Source organism: Poromitra crassiceps (assembly GCF_964638095.1).
Source record: "Poromitra crassiceps genome assembly, chromosome: 19".
Lineage (NCBI taxonomy): Eukaryota > Metazoa > Chordata > Actinopteri > Beryciformes > Melamphaidae > Poromitra > Poromitra crassiceps.
Window position 1 is genome coordinate 13,508,852 of NC_139646.1, and position 17,500 is coordinate 13,526,351.

Genomic DNA, 17,500 nt, shown 5'->3' on the forward strand with positions numbered 1-17,500 from the left:
CGCATTGACACATAGCAAGATAGAGTTGTGCCAGTGCAGCAACAGTGCCGTCCCAGATGACCATGCAGCATTAGACTGTGTGGGTTTGTATTGTCTTTGTGGCTCTAGATAAGTGAGATGGCTTAAGTCAGCTTGTCCTGCAGGATAACTCACTTTCAGAGGCACGCAATATTTGATCACCGTGTGTGTGTGTGTGTGTGTGTGTGTGTGTGTGTGTGTGTGCGTGTGTGTGTGTGTGTGTGTGTGTGTGTGTGTGTGTGTGTATGTGTGTGTGTTTATGTTTGATGACTTTAGGCCCAACTGTAAAATATGCTGCTGCTGCGGCTGCTACATGCCTGTGTAAATCATACTAATGGACTGACAGTTGTGTGGAATTGTAGATCCACGCATGCCCAGTCAGTCAGTTATAGCTAACCTTGCTTGCGTTTGTGTTGTTGTTGTTGTTGTTGTTGTTGTTGTTGTTGTTGTTGAGTTTCTATTGCTTTTATCGTGCAAATAAATAAATCACAAATCTCAACCAGACAAATGCAAAAGTGTGTTTGGTGTGTTCTCCTACCTGTTTGTGTGTGCAGTAATTAACCATGGTTGAAGAACAGTTTTACTTTTATTATTCTGTTCAGTTTAAATGAAAGAGATATGATATGAATCATTGCACTTAATCAGCCCTGTCTTGCAAAATGACCAGGAAGAAATTAGAAGTATATCGAGTGGAGCACACCCAAAAGGTTTGAAGAGGTGCAGACTAATGAAAATTCAAAGTAACATAAAGAAAAGAAGTCGCACACTCAAAATCTCCTCTGCTGTGTTTTAATGGTTACACCATGGTGTAACCTTTCTTCAGGAAGAAATTAGAGCCAAGGGCTAGAATGTATAACCTTGCAATTACAATTGAAACAAGCACTCGGAGAGAGCATACCTCCGCCAAGGCCAATACACTAGTCTGCTATGATATGCAAATTTTGTGAGTCGGATCAGAACCATGACCCACCCACATCCCGCCAGTCACTCCCCCTACCCACCCCTCAAATCCTGACTCTCTCCGACCTTCCTTAGCTATGGCCACTTTTCCCTAGCCCGCCCCCTTTCCTGACCACACCCCACCATCCAGTTACACTTAGCCACTCCCTCTACCCACCCCTCGAACAAAACTGTTATTAGTGTACATTATCTAGCATAAAGTGTATTTTAAAGCTCTCACATTTATTTTCAAAAAGTAAGGCTCATGTTCATGAGAAATGCTCCTGACCTGTAGACTTGAATCCTGATGATTAAATGTTTGTATGATTCATATTTCTAATGTATTAACGTGCCCAAATGTCTGATAACATCAGTATCTTAACTTGTTAGCTAATCTAAAGCTGTCGGACATTTTGGGCATGTTAAGCCCATGGATGTATTAAGCCCACATGTCCGACGTACAGCCAATCACAATGTATGAAGCCGTGATGTCATCTGTAGTCGCGCGACCCCGAGCACTTCCGGCAGGGTGAGTAGATCTTGAACCCACACCGGCTGCCGGTCTTGAAGCGGGCCATGGCCCACGAGCTGCGGTAAATAGTGATATTCCTGGCTGGAATGAGCATTAAAATGTCCTTTGCATCATATTAAATGAAGACATTACAATTTTTGTTTATGTTACATGCTTATTGGCTAAGTATATTAACATTTATAGGCTAGCAAGTCTGCCCATGTAGGCAGCCATGTTGTCTGCTTGGAATTTTCTTCTGGACATGGAGATTGATGATATTAATGGTTGAAATTGGGTTGACATAAGCACACTGTAGATTTTGTTATGAATGAAGACAACATGGTTGACTTTTGATGTGAAAAACAAACAAACAAAGAAATTGGATTTGTGTGAATCTGTGGGCATACATTGTTAAATAGGTGCACCCTATGACCAGGGATGTAAAGGGATCTCAAATATTTAAAAAGTAATTTGTCATTTCAGCTCGACTTTAAGTTTAGTCTTTGCTTCACTTTCACTTTTCTTAGCGCTTAGTGCTGCTTAATTCGTTTATTTTTGTATTGGTTTAATCATGCTCTGTCTCTTTTGGGCAGTATTACACTGTAGCCATTTACAGATTGCACTATAAAGAACCTTTCTTTGACTCATCTAATTGATCCGATTATCTTCAATCCCATGATCAGCACAGAGGAAACCGGGCTGTGTCGTACCTCTCTCCATATCGCCATCTTGATCTCTTACTGCAGCAGACCATTGTTTCTTTCTTGTAAGAAGGAGGACATGATATCCGCCTCGCTGTCTTCTAGAAGCTTCCAGAAGCCGCTGATCGATTCCGCTCCATTAAACCCATGCTGAGACGCAGCAATAAGGCCAGCCGGGGTGAATAAAAAAGGCCATCCAGGTTTCATCACTTGCGGCTGGAAATAAAAGCACTTCTCTCAGGCTTGTGGATGTGGCAGATATGCCCAAGTGAATAATTCAGGACCGCCTAAAAGTTCTAGCGAGGGAGATATATATATTTATGTTCTGTTTCAGCTGAGGCAGAAAGATGGCACCAGTGCTCATGCTATGAACAAGAGGGAGAGGTGAGCGGTGGGATGGGGGGATGAGAGAAAGAGACCAGCTGATGAGCAGTTTAAGCGTGGAAGGAACATTTATAGAAGAACTTCTGAAAGGGTGAGAGAAGAAAGGAGGGCAAAGAAGAAGATTAAAGAAAAGAGGGCCAAAAAATTTGTCATGAAGAAAGGTTGGTGCAGATGTTGGGATGAGTACTGCAAAGAAGAGAGCAGATGAAATCGGAGGGGGGAGGACGACACTAATGGGTCTTGGAGTCACTGCATCCAGCTTTGAGGAAAAACACGAATTACACATTGCCTGGGGCAAACCAGCAGGACAGGCTACGGTGCATCACTCTAAACGGTCTTGACAGAAACACTGATTCCCACCTAGTTCCTCCTCCAACTCCTTCACTAATAAGGCTCAGGAGGACAGGTATATGCTGTGATGCAACCCAGTGAGCACAGTGCAATTGTCACTTAGGTGACACTATAGCAACAGAAAAAGCACATTTTCCTCCTTTTGCTTATTCTGTTGGACCCCCCCCCACCACACCCACACCCACACACACACACACACACACACACACACACACACACACACACACACACACACACACACACACACACACACACACACACACACACACACACACACACACACACACTTTCTCGCAGTACTTGTCGGCAAGGATTACAGTTGCTGAATATAAACTCCTTCTAACAGCTAAAAAAGGGGAAAGAAGGAAAGATTTGCATTTTGGTGGTTTTGTTTGTGTTGAGACAAGGGGATGCTTATTGCTGTGACACTTATCCAGAGAGGGAATAAGTTGTTGTGAAGGTTGATTGTGTTTAGCCCGGGGGAAGGTCCTGATATAAAATGTGCACATGTGTGCATGCGTGTGTGTGTGTTTCTGCAAATTCACCATACACAGAAATATGTTGTATTTATTAAAAGCATAGTCCCCATCTTGTAGTTCTAAATATACCATCATATTTGCTCATTCACTTTATAATATTGGCAGATTACATACTTGTATGAGTGTACATCAGGTCATCAGTGACTCAGCATTCAATGACCCCCCCACGCCCAATCTGCAATGTTTTACATGGCATAAACACAGGTTTAAACATAATCCAGCTAACCTGGGAACCCAGAGTCTCTCAGTTTAACAACCAATACAATTCTGGGTAACACTTTACAATACTGTAACACAAAAATTGGGTAGTTACTAAGGAACGAGTCAGGAACTAACCATTAGTTCATGATTAGTTCATGAATAGTTAATAGGTAGTTCCTTAATGGTAGTTACTTAAGAACTGACCATTAGTTACCATGTTAACGAACCAGTAAGTAATGATTACTTCCTTAAAATTTCTTTTTTTCTTTTTTCTTTCGCTAGTTCATGAGTAGTTAATGGGTAGTTCCTTAATGACCCTTAATTCCTTAAAGACCCTTAATGGTAGTTACTTAAGAACTGACCATTAGTTACCATGTTAATGAACGAGTAAGTAATGATTACTTCCTTAATTTTTTTCCGCTAGTTCATGAGTAGTTAATGGGTAGTTACTTAAGAACAGACTATTAGTTACCATAGTCGTTACTAGGGAATTAATCATTAGTTAATGATTACTTCACCATTAGTTACCATATTTGTGCACCCTCAAGTAAAGCAGGCTATCATACTTAGTTGTTACTAGGGAGTTCATCATTACTTCATGATTACTTTACCATTTTCACTAGCCGCCACTGACTAACTTACTGAATAGCCAATGAGATTCCACAAACTTCCACAAGGTGACACTATACCCACCAGTGTGCCACTCCTGGTGTCTCTCCAATATAGGCAGGCACATGAGAGCAGCAAGAAAAGTGCCTTTTCTGAGTTCAACCTAACTCCATGACACAGCGCAGTGCTGCGGACCATGATTTACTGGCTGTCCCAATGAAAACTAATTTGGCGCTGCATTTATTTCCTATAGTAAATAGCCTACATAAATAATACACACGATGGAACACGTCTAGTGCAAATGCACGTGATGCACAGGTTTATATAGTTTCTCCTGGGGGGGGGGGGGGGGGGCATATTGCAACATTGAAATTGTAACACTTTGTCTGATTTGATTATGCGATTCCCACTGTTCCTGAATCGTAAACCAAGCCTATCAAGTTTTTTCATTATACCGACAGGCAGCAGAGATGATTAATTAACGACTCTTTTACACTAGTGAACGACTGGCGTGTAGAGATTTTGGTGCGCTGTCCGTGGTGCTGAAGTGTTGCTGCCTGGACAAAAAAAAAACGTCGGGGGCTTCAATTCACTAAACTGGCAGGCTGCTGCAAACTCCCTTCACCTAATCATTTGGCAACAAACCGCATCGACTGAATTTCTGGGAACGAGTGATCAGATGCTGATAGCTGACAAGTTCATTAGACATAGGCCTAATAGCTCATTAACTAATCTATCTTGCTCAGCCGCAATGCAGCTATGTTAGGCTATACTATAGTGTTAGGCTATAGCCTACATGTTGGCTCCTGTTTTTTAAAGATCTTTCAAACTGTTTTCTGAATGCCCACCCAGACAGTAGGCTATTTTGTTCTCATAAAAACTAGAGTCACTTTAACGAGAGCAGCACGCAGTAGGCTAGCTAATTGACGCCCACACACCAAACATTCCCGCTGAATTTTGCGGCAACTTCATATTTTCCAATCAGCAGCATAACCGATACAAAATGCATACTATTCTACAGCGCGGGATTAGCATCATTACCTCTGTGCGGGGTCCATGTGGATGCGCCAGAGGCAGAGCTTTACCCTCATAGTGGGGAGGAGGGACGAACTCAAGTTCAAATCAGATCAAGGAAGGAGCGCACCGGGCAGAGCAAGCCAGGGGACTACAGGGGAGAGACGCGCGTTTCAAGCCGTTTCATGCAGCATTCAGCAGCAGATATATCTTCAGAGAAAGTCTGAAGGCTCCTCAGCAGCAGAGAGATGCATCCGGCGGCGAGGTGGACTTCGCTGCTGCTCGTGGTTTTGGTAACGCAAGGTGAGTGGATAGCCTATGGACCCAGCCCAGGTAAGCCTGTGTAGGCTATAGCCTACTGCAAGCTTCTTGCATACCAGTGTAGGCTATTTTCTTCAGAGTTTACTTTGAGATGTGATGGATGGACTGAGGAATAAAGCTTCCTCTTAAACCGCTGTTCAACTGTGAGAAGTCAGCAAAAATGTTGAGTTCCGAGAGTGCAGAGGAATACAGCCTGATCATTTATAATCGATGCATTGCATTGCCTATAACAGCCTGGCTATAACAATCGAATCCACATACACACACCCGCACACACACACACACACACACACACACACACAGCACACACACACACACACACACACACACACACACACACACACACACACACAAAATGAATACATTAATGAATAAATAAATAAATAAATAAATAAATAAATAAATAAATAAATATAATTTAAGCAGGAGAGATTGCACGCCAAACTGCACCATGATAAGGTTTCAGGCCGAGAAGATTAATAAAAACCCAAATAATCTTGATGCACCCATTCTTTTTTCGGCGTCTCTGTCACTGAGAACAGAACATCCAATCAATCTGTCCATCCAGAAAAAGTTCAGCCCCCTTTTGCCCATCAAAACGTAATATGCAAATTTGCTGGAGGCATAGTATACGTGTCAGTGCTCCATGGACAGATGGACAACTGTCTTTGAAAATAAATGGAAGTGAACAGAGAAATGAACGCAGATGGACAGACACCACGGATCAGTGTGGCCACAGCCTTAACCAGTGACCGCAGGCCAAGCAGGAAGCCTCCTGTCCGACCTGCAGCTGCTCAGCAGATTAGATGGAGAGAGGGACGGTAATTATGCCGTGGCATTTCCAGGCATTAACATAAATATTTGCTTCAGAGGCATAAATAGCAGCTGTCTGATTTATGCTAGGCGGCAGATAGCCTAAGCCTTATCTGGCTGCACACACAATCTATTCCCTGCATGACCCCCCCTGGGCTGGGAGGTGTTGCTCTCTCTGTCTCTCTCTCTCTCTCTCTCTCTCTCTCTCTCTCTCTCTCTCTCTCTCTCGCTCTCTCTCCCCCTCTCCTCCCTCCAGACACAAATGCATTTATTTTCCCAACACTTCACAGTATACCCTTCCTTTGCGTGTGTGTCCCCATACTCCAGCCTGTAGGCATATTAGTGCTTCTGCCACTTGTATCCATGTGTATGCATTTGAATGCATGACTGATGATCCAGTCAGTGAACTGTGCGGCACGGTGATGAGGGGTGTGTGTGTGTGTGTGTGTGTGTGTGTGTGTGTGTGTGTGTGTGTGTGTGTGTGTGTGTGTGTGTGGTAACAAGGGTTTATGCCATGGTAACATTTATAGAGCAGAACAGAGCAGGGGGGGTGTAGCAGAACAGTGAATGAGTCATGGATAGATGTGTTAAGAACACCCCACACTGCAGTCACCACTCCTGATAAACGCTCACTCTGTTTATTCAATTTTACAGTTTTACATTTAGGAAACTTGATGGCAATTGTTTTGTTCATTTCTATATGGACCTACTGTAGCTACCGTGATGTCACTCATTGGTTTTTGGACTCTTTTTTGAATGTTCACCATCACCATCTTGGTTTTTTGGAGCCAGACGTGATGTAGGCTACATTTGGACGAGAAGAGCCGCAGTCTGGCTTGCTATTGTCTTTTAAACATGTTTCCAAACAGCAAATAGTGTTTAAAATGACAAATTTGTTTTGTCCCCAAAGTACACTGGTAAAAAGAAAGAAAGAAAAGAAAGCTACGTGGACACACGCCGTTGTTCACGTAGCTTTTTTTCTTTTTTTTTGGGGGGGGGGGGGGGGGGGGAGCAGAAAAACGCTGGCAGCTTCATCCCCACGTCTCATCAAAAAAGCGTTCCCAGCGCTGTTTTCATGATGTTAACTACACAGCTGGCTAGAGTTTCTTTTCTGGATGCTTAAACACTAACTGAAGCACTGTCTCTCAAACCATTAACACTTGTAGCCATTACAGTGTGTGCCAAACTGAATGCACATTCTCTGTTTACACCCAGTTTGCAATTTAATAACACATTTTCAGCTAAACTCAACTGTAAACATTAATCTCATATTGCTACACTATTACCAATTGACCTTCCACATTGACACATGTGAAAACACTTTTAAGAGTACACTTACAAATCAAAACTTACTATATAGGCCACAGGTGGACATTTAGTGCAATGGAGGCCAATCTTCAATCCCCCCGTCACATAGCCCTTCAGGCAATGGAGGAGGCTTGTGGAGACAGTGATCAGGGGTCATGCTAGGCCTGGATACGGCAGGTGAGTCTTTCCATCCGGCCTAGCTCCAGACAAGGTGCCATTACGGCCTATCAGCCCAAAACCGTCGTAAAACTCCATGGCTCCATGCAGCCACAAGCCTGGCTTCTGACAGACCTGGCCATAAGCTTGCTCTATAAGCTCAGTGACCCCATGCCTCAAATCAGGCATAACGTCACATTGCATGTGATGCGGATGAAGTCTTAAAGTCGAGCTGAACCCAAAAATGACTTTTCTTTTAGTTCAAATACCTGGCTATGCAGTGCACCTATTTAATAATGTATGTAAACAAAATCACAAAAATCTAATTTCTTTAGTTTTTCACACTTTTTCACATCAAAAGTTCATTTTTCAAGATTTCATTGATAACAGTAATGTACAGTTTGCTGACGTCACCTAGTACTATCAAATTTCTACCCCATTTCAACCAATCATATCACGACATGCAGCTGTCAATCAAATCTTCATTTCAGGATAATTTTCTCTTCCAAATGAAGTAGAAAATGGCGCCTAGTGCCTGTCATCTGGCAGAATTCCTATCCCATAAACTAACTACTAACTTGGCCAATTGTTAGAAACATGAACAAAAAACAAAAACTATAATCTCTAACTAAGAATGCAAAGAAATGTAACTGGCTCGTTAAAACGCGCATTTCAGGGATATCGTATTTACAGAAATAGCGTAAAAGGCGCGGCTTGAGAGCGTGGTTGTCAGGGGTCTGCCCTCGGAGATTCCAGGCGGGCGTGCAGCACCCATGCATCGGATTGTCAACTCGCTCCGCACGAAGCAGCTGGCTGCCTGGTACTCCGCGGATCCCACTCGCGTAGCACGACAACACGCTGAATCCCACTCGATTTGGGGGTGGAACACGCCATGATTGACCAATGCCAAAGCCAGTCGACAGAATTGTCAAATCAAATCATCGACATGATACTATGACCCGCCTCTCAACTTGTCATCTCAGACAAATTATCTTTTCAGTCTGAAACGGACTGCGACGCACGTGACGAACGGGTTCAGTTCGACTTTAAGGCCAGACCCACAGAGGAGACCTTTTTTCTTTCTTTTTTTTACAACTTTTTCCACCTTATTTGTATAGATAGTGTGGTACTATACAGTATGTCCGGAATACACATCCATGTTACATTTGGATACCTGTGTGTACTGTATGTATGTTTACAAATGTATGACAAAACTTTATTGCAAACCCTGCAGATAGAAAAATAAGTGTTTTTCATTTATCAGTGTGTAGTTGGTGCTTTCTGTGCTTATTCAAATTATGGTTTGTGTGTACTGTATTGATGGGGAAAGATGCCAGAGATGTAGCTGTATAATGTTTTGCTGGTTTGATGTAAGGTTATGTGTTTAGTGTGTAGAGTTGTGCAAAAATAGCCTACAGTTTCAAAGATATTGTGCCTAAACAATCAGAAGAAAAAAATGGAACAGCTGACTGTTGACAGCGAACAACATACCGTACAAAGTATGGTGATCAAAGCACAACACTCACCAGCAACACTTGTGTCTGGCCGATCTGCTCCCACATCTGTCTCTCTTGTGATAGTTTCTGTCAGACATATCGTACAACTTGGGATGAACAAACACGGCAAGTACAAGCTTCTCCTCCTTTTCCTCATAGGTTATAACTTGCCTGTTTTGGTTCCTGGCTGCTCCAAAGGCTTAAAATGATGTCACTCTTTCTGATGTCACTTTAAGCAACAGTACATTATTTATAGACAAAAACAAGTTAGTATGACGGGGTGGTAAGTCAAACTGCAGACAAGCCCGGATTAGCAACTATATGGGCAGGGTGAGTGCCCTGGGGCATCAGCTGCCTTGGGGCACCAGCCAAAATGATTCTGCGGCTAATTGTACTGTCTTTCAGAGGCTGTAGCGGGCTCATTTTTAAAGCTAGAGCGAAGGTATGAAACTAGAAGACCTAAGTTTAGCGGATGAGGAGTGGTTAAAATTCCATTCCCTAGATACCAACCATGACTCGCTAGCTTCTCAGCTCCAAATTTAGACAAAATTTTGGCAAAGGAAAAATGAGCATGGCCATATTCAAAGCCATATTCCCTTGACCTGTCACCTCAAGATATCTGAATGATAATGGGTTCTATGGTTACCCATAAGTCTCCCTTTACAGACATGCTCACTTTATGCTAATTTATTTTATTCTTCCAAAAACATACGTTTTTTGCATGCATTATAAATGTGTTATTTTTACCTATTCAGAATTTCTCTGCATATAGGACCCCTAAACAATATTGGAATTGCAGAAATTGAGTGTGACTGGAAAGCTTAGACTCTTGTAAATCCAAATTTGCCCAATTGTATTCATGTGTGATGATGTTAGTCCCCATCAGCTACATTGTGTCTTGGTATTTATTGCCATAGTAAATTTCACTTTTTACGTGTGTGTGTGTGTGTGTGTGTGGGGAGGGGGGGGGCGGGGGCACTTCAAGTCTGGGTCACCCTGGGGCATCACACTGTGTTAATCCGGCCCTGACTGCAGACACACACAAATCTTTTTTTCTTTTCTTTTTTTAGCCCAAAACATTTTTATTTTGAATTGAATTATGTTGTGCAAACAAGGACACACATATACATTATAACAGTATAAGATTCGGCCATGTACTAATGAAGAACGATTCAAAATAGTATGTTACACTTTAAGAATAGTATTTTCTCATATATCATGTTAACAAGAAGAATTAATAGCTTTAAGCTTTGGAAACACACTTTGGCACATTGTGTGTGCCTTATGCACCTTATCAAACATTGCGGACACAAACTGCACTCGTTTGAAAGTATGACCCTGTAACTAATGCTGCCGCAGGCGGCAAAAATGACCCCTTGGTGGTTCTAAGGAATGTTGGCGGTTAAGAGTAAAGTCTGTTTGGCCAGGGGTTAGAGTGAACATCGTGGACCTCAGAGAGAGGAATATGGCTACTGACTGCAGGATCTCACTTATTCCCACCCATACTCATTTAAATCAGGACAGATTGGTGGTGGGGGTTCTGCAAATGAGGACATTAGTGTCAAGACATCAGACCACAAAGGACTCTCTTACATGAATCATTATTCAGATTCATGTAACCCACTTATGGGAGAGGCCGCCTAGAGGGAAATATGTTACATTTCTTTTTGAACTGTTCATTTTTGAAAGGTTAAAGAGTCCATTCTCTTCCTACATATACTGTATGTAGAAAGTGTATGAGCGCCCGGATATGTGTGCAGTCTTCTGTGAATGTCGTCCTGCTTTTGATACAAGCCTATTGGTGTCTGTGTCTTTTCTACAAGTCACAGGTCCTCGCCTCTGGCTGGACACAATGCCTCTGGCTGGAAAACAATGCCTTGGATGGTGGTTTGGACACATGTCGTGCTGAGAAAGAGCATGCTGTCACTGGCACCGAAATGTCTCTTCTTATTCATTTGACTGATATACAATACAATTCTGCAAACGCACACACACACAAACACACACACACACACACACACACACACACACACACACACACACACACACACACACACACACACACACTACTGTATATTACTCTCAGCTCCATCTCTACTCTTTTCACTCTCTGTCTGTCCCTCCTCTCTCTCTTCCTGTCTCTCTCTGTCTCACTGTCTCTCTCTCTCTATCTGTGTCTCTCTCTCTCTCTCTCTCTCTCTCTCTCCCCTTTAAAAGCATTTCCATGCTCAGGGGAGAGTAGAGAGTGAAGAATAAATGGTTGTCTTACAGTGTCCTCTCAGCTCGTAAAAAAGATCTCATTGTCTTCTTCACCATGGCTCCTCATCCATCATTCTGTACCATGACCTCCACCTCCGCTCGTCGTCACCATTCTGAATGACACATCTGTGGATCACGTCCGTACAGGGCTGACCCCGAACCCAAACGTCTTGTTTACTTTAAACATGTCTTGCTATCTAGATTTGGAGTAACCTGCATTGGAAGTGAGTTTTGACTGTTTCCTAACGTTGAACTGAATAATTCATACTGTACATTTGAGTGCATAGCTAAGTGGATATTCTACTGACATGAACTTTATATGGACATACTATATTGACTCCTCATGTCCTTTCCAATCCTAACTCTCTCCTCTCCTAGAACATCTTAATGTAAGTGCTTTTCACACTACATGCTCTTAGCTCGGGGCTATCTAAGCCCTGGATAGCCCCAGGCTAACTTAGCCCCTTTTCACACACGCATTGTTAACCCAGGTTAACCTAAAACCAGGGCTATGCGATTCACACTGCAGTTCTGCTAGCCCCATTTCACACTGGCAACTTTTAGCCCTGTGTTTAGATGGAAAGCCAGGGTTATCCCCGGAAAGTCTGGGATAACCCTGCTCCAGAGCAGGGCCAGCCGGGGCTGAAGTCGGAGTCAGCCAACTTTGGAGTGGGCCAGGAGGATTGTGCAAGTGTGAAAGCTTTCTTAGCCCTGGGCTAACAGCTCTCTTAGCCCCAGGCTAAGAGACTGACTTAACCCTGGCTAATGTACCCAGCGAGCATTTTTGGTTTGAAAATACATAAAAAAATAAAAAAATAAACGTTTAGGGTCAACGTTGAAAAAACGTGCAAGAAAGGTTCAAAAGTTAAAGTTTTTTCACCCACTATTTGCAGACCTTGATTGAATGTTCACATTTAGACCATATTTTACCAGGATCTTAAAAATACAACGCCTGACATGGGATTCGAACCACTGATCTCCCACATTCAGGTCACCGTGTTCTACCAAGTGAGCGATCATTCACTGAAAAGCGCCAGGCACATATATACTCTAGCTCTATCTATCTCGTACACAACTTGTACACGGTTGTACATTACCACAGGCTAAACGATCATGGGAAAGGTGTATTATATCATGTGTACCAGACTATTATATTATGTAACAGACTAAAATTATGTTGACTGTGTGTGTGCATCTATGTAGTCTGTAGGCTGTACGGCTTCAGAGGTTAACTTCATTTAACACCGGCAACTCAGGGGGTACACAGAGCCTCGTATACAGTCAGTTACAATAACATAGCGTGCCCACTGCCCAGAGCACCTCGCTCCGCACTTGGTGCAGTATTGCTTTGGTCTAGTCAGTCACAGCTAGCGACTAAGTACTTGCGCATGCAGGAACTCAATTCATTATTTTATAGTATTGCACTAAACTATGTAATAAACATAGTTGTGTCCTGGAAGCTTTTTGCTGGCAGCACATAGCCTATAGTTCCATATTTATGATATTTCATGATCTTTCATGTGACATAAAATGCGTTGAAATAGTAGTGTTTGTGTAGACCAGATTTAATCTCTCAGTTACACGATGAATTGGACAAATACCAATTCACACAGTATCAATATTGCCTCTATTTCAAGCTACAACAAATGTTTTAATAATAATATGATATACCAAATTGTGTTTTTTGACACAATGTTGTAACCGTATTTTAGCCGGTTGAAAAGAGGGTGGAATTAGGTGTTAGACGTTCAAACCCAATATCATCCAGATTTCAACTAAAAATCAACGTTGAAAAAACGGTTTGTGCTCTCTGGGTAGTGTGAAAAGCCCTTTATTGGGTTATATATAGGTAGCCTTTCAACCCCTTTACCTTTTTACCATCAGACGTAATCCTAGCACAATGAAAGCAGTCGGTGAAAACTAGCTAGTGGGTTTGGTAGACCAGTAATTGGGAAAAAATTGAGGGAGAGAGAGAGAAAGAGAGAGGGAGAGAGAGGGGGAGGGAGGGATGAAGGGGTGGACTAAAAGTGATAAAAGCTAGCTGAAAGTGGTTAGAACCTGTGGTTAATTTTCTGCCATAATTGGTTCTTTTATGAATCTCAACATGAAATGCATCTGACCATGTCAAATGTGTGTGTGTGTGTGTGTGTGTGTGTGTGTGTGTGTGTGTGTGTGTGTGTGTGTGTGTGTGTGTGTGTGTGTGTGTGTGTGTGTGTGTGTGTGTGTGTGTGTGTGTGTGTGTGTCTGCGCACGCGTGTGTGTGTGTGTGTGTGTGTGTGTGTGTGTGTGTGTGTACGCGTGTGTGTTTGTGCAGGATCCGGTTGTGATCAAAGAGCTGGTTTAGTCAGTGGACATGTACAGAACAGCTCTGCCATTGTACTGATCCTAACAAGTAGAAGAGACTTGTTTCCTCCCAACCATAACAGGCAGCACAGTAGACTACAATGGGATGCTGAAATACATTGTAGACTACAATGGCCTGTTACAATTTGTAGTCCACATAATTTCTGCTATTATTTTCTTTTACCTTTTAATTTCTCCTTCCTTCCTTCCTTCCTTCCTTCCCTCCTGCTTCTCTTCTCTTCTCTTCTCTTCTCTTCTCTTCTCTTCTCTTCTCTTCTCTTCTCTTCTCTTCTCTTCTCTTCTCTTCTCTTCTCTTCTCTTCTCTTTGCCTCCAGTCTGATTTTCTTCATCTTTCTCTTTCTCCTCTCCTCTCCACTCTTTTCCTTTCTTTTCTTTTGTATCTTGATATCTTTATTCCTCCTCTCCATCTCTCATCCCATCTTCTGGTGCTATTGTTGTCTCCATAAAGAGTTATCTTGTGCCTTTGAGGAAGGGATCTTGACGTAACGGGGTCAGCACTGTTTCATCATTAGGATATTTGGGAATTCTCCAAAAAAGGTCCACTTTAATCGGAAGATTTCCTTCCGTCTGTCTCAAACCCAATTCAGCTGCTTTTACTAATCAAATGAGGATAGGGGCCAGGAGTTTCGGGGAAAACAATGGATGTTCCTCAAGGTGAAATCTACCAGTGTCTTTCAGCTGACAGAACTTCTGCAAAGTTCCTTTTGTGCTTTTTGTCTTACTGCCTTTTCCTCCCTCCTTTCCTTCCTTCCGTCCCTCATCTGTCCCTTAGTGTTCCCTCTCCTCTCACTCCAGCTCTCTCACTCTTCCATGCAAGCTTTTACGTCCTCGCTAACTCCTCCTCCTCTCCTTCTAACCTTGAGCACTGTCCCGTAGATGAGAACATGGTATTGATCTCTAGATCTTTTAGAGTGATGGAGAGTGAATGGGGGTCAATGGGAGCACCGGGGGTCCTTGAAGGGGTGGAGAATGATCAGCTTCACAAACTACTGCTGGATTGATAGCCATAGTGACTCAGCCTCAAGTCAGCCTCAAGGCAGCACACCGTGTGGGGAACTTAGACGACTGGTCCACTTGTCTCTCTGATACAGCTTGCTTTGAAAAGGTGTTGTTGGTCTTATAAAACCAACAATGACTGCTATGTATTGAGAATATTAGGTATTTTCAATGTTATTGTAATAAATCAGTATTGTCAGTTGAAGCTGAATGTGTGACATTTTTATGATTGAACCCTGAGGGGGTTGAATCATCTTTTCACCTGCCCCAAACCCGCCACCAAAAAGTTGCAGTTCTGATCTAACTGGTGCGCAGGGTCATTTCACACTTGGAAATGGGGCAGACATCTGGTATGAGACCATATTGGCGTGCTAACTGGGTCAAACCCAGTTAGCATTTGGGGAGTGGCAATAGTAGGGCACAATCATGGATTACTGTTGAAATGGATCATTGATTTAATAAACTGCACATGATATTTACAGTAACGGCCAGAGGAAGCACATCCTTCATCACGTCTCACACATAGAGAGCCAGGGCTTCTGTGTTATTTGGCACAACAGGCATTATAGATTGCCAAGGCATATTTATTTTATTGAATGAACAGGAACCTCAGACCAAGAGATTAGAGGTTAGCTTAGATTTAAGTACTTCTACATAGGTCTCATAAGCCAGTCATGTCCTTAGATTGAAGTACTTCTACATAGGTCTCATAAGCCAGTCATGTCCTTAGATTGAAGTACTTCTACATAGGTCTCATAAGCCAGTCATGCCCTTAGATTGAAGTACTTCTACATTAGCCTGGGTAAACCCAGCCTCCACGTGACCTATATGTGCTATCTTGTGACGGATAGCACATAGATAGAGGTCACGTGGAGGCTGGGTTTACCCAGGCTACTTCTACATAGGTCTCATAAGCCAGTCATGTCCTTAGATTTAAGTAAACATTGATTAATCAGTTGTACTTATGACAGGATGAATCAGCCTCCTATCCCCCCGCTCACCCCACTATCTACCATTTCTAAGAGGAAGGAGGATGAAATCATTTTAGCTGTGATTTATCTAGATTTGGATTTTACATTTTCAGTTGATCTTATAATGAGATGCTATTCTGGGATATCTTGGATATAGTAACCTGCCGCCTGCCTACAGTACCTATAAGCAGACAGTAATGACTGTCCTCTGAGCCTGGTGGTGTCTTGCAGACACTGTAGGGATTGTGTCCCCAGGGAGACGGCAAGGAGGCAGTGTGCTGGAAAACTCAGTCAGGACATGGGGAGAGGGGGAGGCGGTCTGTGATGAGGGAGGTGGGGTGGGGGGGGGGTGCTGTTCCTGGATGGAGTGAGAGGGGGAGGCAGTCTGTGATGAGGGAGGTGGGGGTGGGGGGGCTGTTCCTGGATGGAGTGAGAGGGGGAGGCAGTCTGATGATGAGGGAGGTGGGGTGGGGGGGCTGTTCCTGGATGGAGTGAGAGGGGGAGGCAGTCTGATGATGAGGGAGGTGGGGGGGGGCTGTTCCTGGATGGAGTGAGAGGGGGAGGCAGTCTGTGATGAGGGAGGTGGGGGTGGGGGGGCTGTTCCTGGATTGAGTGAGACGGGGAGGCGGTCTGTGATGAGGGAGGTGGGGGTGGGGGGGCTGTTCCTGGATGGAGTGAGAGGGGGAGGCAGTCTGTGATGAGGGAGGTGGGGTGGGGGGGCTGTTCCTGGATGGAGTGAGAGGGGGAGGCAGTCTGATGATGAGGGAGGTGGGGGGGGGCTGTTCCTGGATGGAGTGAGAGGGGGAGGCAGTCTGTGATGAGGGAGGTGGGGGGGGGGGGGGGGTCCTGAATGGAGTGAGAGAGGGAGGCAGTCTGTGATGAGGGAGGTGGGGGTGGGGGGGGCTGTTCCTGGATGGAGTGAGAGGGGGAGGCAGTCTGTGATGAGGGAGGTGGGGTGGGGGGGCTGTTCCTGGATGGAGTGAGACGGGGAGGCGGTCTGTGATGAGGGAGGTAACCCACAAAATGGGTGATTTGGGTGAGATGTGAAATAGGCTAATGACTCTAGTTACACCAGCCTATAAACACCCAAAGGTACATCTTAAATCACTGTCTGGCATTCTCATGCCACAGACTGGTTCAAGACTTTTAACAGTGCAGCTATGAACAGTCTTTGTCATTTTCCCTTCTCTATTCACCTTATGTTCCAACACAGGGGTCACCCAGTTACTTCCTATTGTGTTTACACTTCCTGTGACAGTACAGTACTATAGTGAGCAGGTAAAACAGATGTTTTGAACAGGAAGTCATAACACACCTGGGTCAAATGGGCGGGGCTACATAAGGTGAATAATAAGTAAATATTCATAGTATTCTGTTACATTGTCACATGGCCATCTTGGTAATCTGGTGATATAAAATGACAGCCACACCATGAATGCGCAATATAGATATAATCCAACCATCAATATAAACAAAAACATAATCCACACATAAACATAAACCTCTGAAAAATACTGTAACATTAGAGGAGATATCCCACAATGGAAAA

The 17,500-nt window shown here is 43.6% G+C and overlaps 1 protein-coding gene across 1 annotated transcript in view; it reads left to right on the forward strand.

Annotated features, from left to right (window-relative positions):
- Positions 1 to 5,515: 5,515 nt before the first annotated feature.
- Positions 5,516 to 17,500, forward strand: part of LOC310793774 (neuronal acetylcholine receptor subunit alpha-3-like) — a gene marked incomplete at both ends in the record, with an annotated part of 26,002 nt that continues 14,017 nt past the window's right edge. Inside the window, one exon of the mRNA XM_083655661.1 lies at positions 5,516 to 5,570. Within this exon, the coding sequence (XP_083511787.1) occupies positions 5,516 to 5,570 (55 nt within the window). The remainder of the gene's footprint in view (positions 5,571 to 17,500) is intronic.